The sequence below is a fragment of the Habropoda laboriosa genome, unplaced genomic scaffold (genome assembly GCF_001263275.1).
Source record: "Habropoda laboriosa isolate 0110345459 unplaced genomic scaffold, ASM126327v1 scaffold804, whole genome shotgun sequence".
Taxonomy (NCBI): Eukaryota; Metazoa; Arthropoda; class Insecta; order Hymenoptera; family Apidae; genus Habropoda; species Habropoda laboriosa.
Genome location: NW_017100896.1, coordinates 404,789 through 411,218, shown reverse-complemented (window position 1 = coordinate 411,218; position 6,430 = coordinate 404,789). Strand labels below are relative to the sequence as shown.

At 36.5% G+C, this 6,430-nt stretch overlaps 1 protein-coding gene across 3 annotated transcripts in view; it reads left to right on the top strand.

The window, feature by feature from the left end:
- Window positions 1-3,345: 3,345 nt before the first annotated feature.
- LOC108577502 (receptor-type tyrosine-protein phosphatase N2) overlaps window positions 3,346-6,430 on the top strand; it is a 12,541-nt gene continuing 9,456 nt past the window's right edge. For 2 of the 3 annotated variants that reach the window (XM_017940662.1, XM_017940661.1), the window contains exon 1: window positions 3,352-3,439. In XM_017940662.1, the coding sequence (XP_017796151.1) occupies window positions 3,352-3,439 (88 nt within the window). Of the gene's footprint in view, window positions 3,440-6,430 lie in introns of all 3 variants that reach the window. The other variant, XM_017940663.1, reaches the window with a different exon arrangement.

Sequence of the window (6,430 nt, the reverse complement as noted above, 5' to 3'; positions counted from 1 at the left end):
AACAGAAATATAATGTTGCTTATATAATTCCAAGTATGTTATTTGAAACTTTCTTCGTCGTTAAAAATCGTTGTCAAAAGATTACTTTGACAATTGACATCTGTTAATAATATTTATTACACTTGTACAAAATCATCGAAGAACTTATTTTGGTCCTGAATTTTTTAAAATATAATAATTTCGGATTTCGTAATTATTACAAAAATAAAAATTTATCTCCATAAATTTACCATTACATGTAACAATTATTACATTGATTATAGATTACAAAATTCTTAAAAAATTCGTTTAACTACGATCAATACAAAGAAGGACAGACAATAAATACTACAAGAGAAACGTTAAATAGTTAAAAATTTACACTTACGCTAAAAAAATCTTCATCGTATTTGATCCCGTGATTAATATGGTTACCTTAACCAGTATTTATCGTTTTCAGTTCAGCCTGAGACAAATTACATGGAAGAAACCGTGCGCTCAGTTATTTTAAGGGTGAAACGTAATTTCGTGAACAACAGGTGCTCAGTGTGAAAGGAGGAGAACGCGAGAGAGAGACAAGGAGGAAAATGCGCAGGCGTTTGCTAGCTCACTAACACTCTACGCAATTTGACATTATTTAGAGAAAAAAAATCTTTTTAAATTGGAACTTCGCTGAAAGCTCTTGAGCCTTTAAAGATAGGGTGTGTAGTAATATTGGTCTGTTGATAGCGGGTTGCACGAGAGGCTGTGCGTGTTTCTCTATTATGCTAGGTGGTGTTACTTCTTTCCCTCTCCTCTTCTTTCTTGTTCCCTTCTAGCGATGGGAACGACCTTATGCTCGTGAGCCACGTCAAAAAGAAATTTTACTTCTGCAAATTCTGAAATACTCTCACGTACATGTATTCAAGTTACACGTTTCAACGTGAATACTATCTGCTTTTGATAAGCTTTTCAAAGCACAATTATGTTTGCGTGACAATGACGCAGATTGTATCAAAAGTCCAGTTACTTTAAAGCTTTACTCTCTACACTGAACGATTCATGATCACCCTTTAGATAACACAATTTGAATCAAATTTATTTTTCAATGAAAAGGACGCACTACTGCTCATAATTATCTGTTCTTTATCTCTGTAAGTAACTTCATTTAATCAACTTCCAAGGAAGGCTTCAACTTACTTTGTAATCCTTATTTAAAAAAAAATTTATCAGATCTTTAAATAAAGAGAAGTAAATGGATAAATACTTATAAGAAGTAGTGTACATATAAATAACACCACTTATAATATAATATCAGCATATTGATAGCATTATTTTCACAGTACTTATTACAAACAATTCCATGTACTTTACAATACCTATTATTCTATATAATATTCTCTCTGTCTCTCTCTCCTACAAATTTACTATCATCATACCACCTGTTACAGTGTACAAAGCTAAACAAAGCTAATACCCAAACTACAAACTTTGCCTGGTTGATTTTGAACAATTTGCACCAGAAAATTTTCCCAATCAGTTTCAACAGTCTAATGTGGCAATCTATATTTCAGCGAGCAGACGTTGTCGGGGAAACTGTCGTTTTCAAGGTCCAGGTATCACGAGGGTATTGGTCCCATCACTATTCACATCCTTGGTCGCCTGGCAGCCGGCATGTGCGCGTTGCAATCGATTCCGTGGCTAACGCATGCCCTGCTGCTCGTTCGCCGTGGAAGAGTACTCAGTCGTTGGCACTGCTGCGGCACAACAGGACGCGTACAGAGGGAGATGGTCTAGAGGTGACGTTTTCCATCTTATAAAACGTGTACACGTAACGTTCGTTAAATCTCGTTCTACACGCACGGTACCATAAAACTGGGTTGAAGGATCAGCAGGCAGGATGTACTGAAATTTAGAGGAACGAGCAGGTGTCACGCCCAGGTAAGCCGACGACAAGGCACACGCGTATCTGTCGCGCCACGCAGGTTCGCAGGAGGGGGAGGGAACGTGACTACAACCTGATGCTTCGACTGTTCTAACTGGACGTGCTGCTTGATGCAGAATCCTGCGATCTTGCGTGGAAAATTAGACGAGATGTACTACTTGCTTTCTCTAACTTAATTCAATTTGAGAGCTCAAGTTAAGACGTGTAACGTATGAGATTTTTAATATGCTCTTTCGACGTTCCATGTTTGACTGAAGAAGCACACAGAGGTAGGATAGATAACATGTTAGATCAAGGGCGAAAGCGGTTGTTGAAAAAGAGATAACAATGAATAGCTGTTTTTGTTTTTAATTTAATTGTAGGTACCGTGATAGCGATTGGAGTAATTACTTGGGGGTAGGAACGTTGATCGAGAATAAGTTCCAGATTGTTGCGCTTCGCTAAAGCTGTTTTCCGATAACAGTACGCTAATTTGTTTTGTCGTTCGATTGTAGGGCTATACATTGTGATTGCGTAAACGTGTTCGTTACGCCAAGGTGTACCGCGCCCTTTGTACGAAGCGGTTCGTGTCACGCGTTCCCTGGACAGTTGATTAAATTAATTTACCGGTTTTTTTTTTAAAGGATCACGATGTACTTCAGTGTTAAGCTTGATTGTAGGTTTGACGCGCTTGGGAGAACATTTTCATGCAAGGGGGTTGGTTAACTTCATTATTCCAACAAGTTGCCGAGAAGCGTAGCCCAAACAGCTTGCACACTTTTGCATGGTGTGATGTATATTATAGATCATTTTCACTGAGGAAATTTTAATCTTGAAAGTGAACACTTTGTCACTGCATGTTAGAACAGTTTTTAACGCTAATGCTTTTTTAGCAATATCATTTTATATTTACTTATATGGGGAAACACCTGGAGTATATTGAAGTAATATTTTTGTAAATTCTAAAATAATATTTTTGTAAATTTTTCAATTTTTCAAACGGTTCTGAATAATTCTAGCTATCGGTAGAACAAGTCAACCAGAAGGAGGACAAATGTGTAGATACTAATGCAACAGATAATTAAAGGAAAACATAGTTACACTCTATATATAGAATTCAATCTTTTAAACATTCTCTCCTCCTGCTTGATCTCATTAAAAATGTACCTCCACGTTCTCTTCCTAATCGAGGGAGGTATCGGTAAGCCGAGTTTAATGAAACTAGCGGTGATCTTCAAGAAAACAATTTTTCACAATCCTCGTGTACTACGTTATTCCAATTCATCTTCATTTCCTTTCAAGCTGCCCTTGTACTCTCCTCCGTTCAAGAAAAGGGTATCGTGCTACGGTAGGAGTTGAGATTAGTTTAAAAAAAAAAAAAAAAAAAAAAAGACTTATAGTATACATATTTATGTTTGTTCGGTTGATAGAAGAGAAACTAAATTAGACGTGCAATTATAGGAACATCTATGGGCCGTAAACGGTGGTGGCGTGGAGGCTCGGAGCTGATGCTGCTCTTCATCCTCCATCACGTTATTCTTGGTGACGGCGATGTCGGTGAGTGCCATAGATTTATGATTATTCCACCAATCGAGATAAAGGAGTTTTCCTTTGGAGGAGAGACTGAACAACCGGAGAATCGTTTCATGGATCGTCGAATGCCTTTCAGAATCAAGAATAAGCGACGCTTCTTTCCATGGGGGAACTTTTAATGGCACTTGTGACAGAGAGCTGCCTGGAGAATTTTGTTGAGAGAATGATGGATGTTTTTTGACATTCAATTTTCATAAAAGATCTATAAATAAAAAAAAAACACTTTTGTTACAACGACGGATATTAATTGATATCTTTTTAAATTCATCCTATTTTCGTGTACATCGTTGAAAAAACCTAATCCAGGTATCTCTCTATGGTATAAAATAAAATTTCCCCTGCGAATTTATCAAGTATTAGCAATTTGAATACGGATATCGCGTTTGACGCCGAGATAGTACATTTATTCGCAACACGTTCAACGGTAGAGTACATACATATAACAATTTCAAGTCTATTTTTCCTCCTAAACAAAGTCCTATTTACAAATCACAAACGAATGAAAATTTGTCGCTACAAATGCACGCATATCCGCCGAATAATACGTGCTACAATTAAATGCACGTTTAATTGAAATCCAATTGGAGAGAAAGAAACGTTTTCCGATCTCGTAAAAAAAAAAAAAAAAAAAAAAAAAAAAAGAAAGAAGAAAAATCCAAGCACTTTACAAATTACGAGATCAGAGAAGGGTGTTATTTCATCTCTGAAAATTCCATCTCATTTTAATCGTACTGAATGGTTAGCGCCATTTTAGCAGTCCTCCAGTATGCGCCAGATTTTCTCTCTCTATTATGCTAAAAAATTAATAAGATCGTTAAGAAGGTCAGGACAGCTCGATATTAAAGCGCAGCCGTGAAAGCTGCGAGTGGCAAACGGGAATAAATGAAATTCTTGATTTCATACCTCACGGTCACCTTGATTTAAAGAAAAAAATGACACGAGAAATGCGTGCTTTTATTTCCAGCATGTGTGATCGATAGTCTCATGAAGATTTCATTTTTCCTGTCAGCCTCTGTGTTCTCCTCCTCCTCCTCCTTCTTCTTCTTCCTTCGTCGGTGATGAAAAACATTTCTACTGATGATGGATACTTCTCAGAAGCTTATTCAACGCCATATGGGAATAGAAGCGGTGTTTCAATGTTCGATCCAGATGTCCATACTCTGTTGGAATATTCTTTTAACGAAGTGAATTTCTCGAACAATACGTAACGTTCTATTTAAAAGAGAACGAAATTCAAAATATTTTCTTCCTTCTACTTTAACGCGCTACTTATTCCAGTTGCATATACGCTTTTGTATACCTAATACCTGCGTGTAAAACGTAATTATCGATCAGGCGACAAACGTGACAGATTTTCTATTCGGAATATTCTCCACGATTTTTCTCTGTTCGAAGGAAATTCAAAGGGGAGGGAAAAAATATTGGAGAATTGACGTTGAAATATTCCAAGTGCTTGGTTAATTTCATAACGACAATATTTCGCGATTATTTAAGATATTGCTGATTCTATTGGATCATTGATTTTCTTCTTTTTTATTGAAATTAGAAAAATCTTTCTCAGGAAGCAAACGTTTCGTATTTATAATATAGCAGTTGTTACGGTATAACGAAGCAGCCACAACAATTCCTCGATCTTAAAGTAATACCAACAATTCACTCGGCTCTTTCATCATTGGTAGAAAGGAGCGATTATGGCAGAAAGGCTTGAGAAAGTTTTTGCATCCGTTCGAACTTCTTTTACGATGGAACTCTCGTGAAGAAATTGAATTTACCGACAGAGAGGTTCATTTAAACATTTCAATATTGTTCCTGACTTACGTCGCTCTCTATCGAGGGAAAGACCTTCGGAATAAGAACGAGAATAGATCTTTGAAACATTCGTCGAATGATCCCAGGAAAATAAACAATTTAAAGGGAAAAATAACGAGCATTGTACTTTATACACCGTCGGTACGCTAAAAATGGAACTGAATGGATCGAGAAATGAGAATTACAGTGAAAACATTATTTCACGATAATGCGCGTAGTATATTATTCAAAAATGTTTCGTGTGTTCTTCGTTGACGAAGAAACATTTGCTGTTCTTAATGCGAATTGAATATTAAAAACACTTTCGTTATTGAACTCATATTAAAAGTGTAAAAAAAATCGATTAGAGGAAATAATTATTGTAAATAAAGAAGACTATCTAAAAAGAAAACTAAACGAGTGTTTCACATGAAACATCTTCCATTAAGGAAGAGAAAGTAAAAGAAAAAAGGATTGAAAGTGAAAGATGTAGCTTTCATATTTGTTAAAAATGTAAAAAATTAATTAGAGTGAATAATTATAATAAACAAAAAGTTCTATGCAAAAAGAAACACCGAAGAACTTCCATTAAAGAGAAAGTTAAGAAGAGAAGAGGAGAGGAGAGGAGAAAGTTAAAAAAGAAGTAAAAATAAAGCTTCTGCATCTGTAAGAAGATTGATTTGAGTAAATAATTACAACGAACAAAAGATTCCACGTAAAAAGAAGGTTAAATGAGTGCTTCACGTCGAACAGTTTCCATTAAAAAGGAGAAAATAAGAGAAAAAAAGAAGCAGAACAAGGTTAAAAATAGAAGACGTAACTACTAAAAGTCTCCCGTTTATGGGAAACGAGAGGGAAAAAGGAGTGAAATCACCAGGAGAATTTCTACTGTTGACCGGGCAATCGTTTCCTCGATATCTCTCTTTCTCCCTTTTCTATCGTGTGTTCACCGAGAATTCCAAGTTCCCATCGATTTCCTATCTCTCCCTCCTCTCCCTGTCTTCGACACATTTCAACAACGTCGACCAGTTATCCGCACCTGAATATTTGATCGACACAAGACACGCATCCTTATTATCACGGGCCACCTTGAAAATTCGTTGCTCCTCCGAAGGGGTGGGACGAGTGTGGATGAAAAAAAAAGGAAAAAGGAGGCGGCAGAAACGC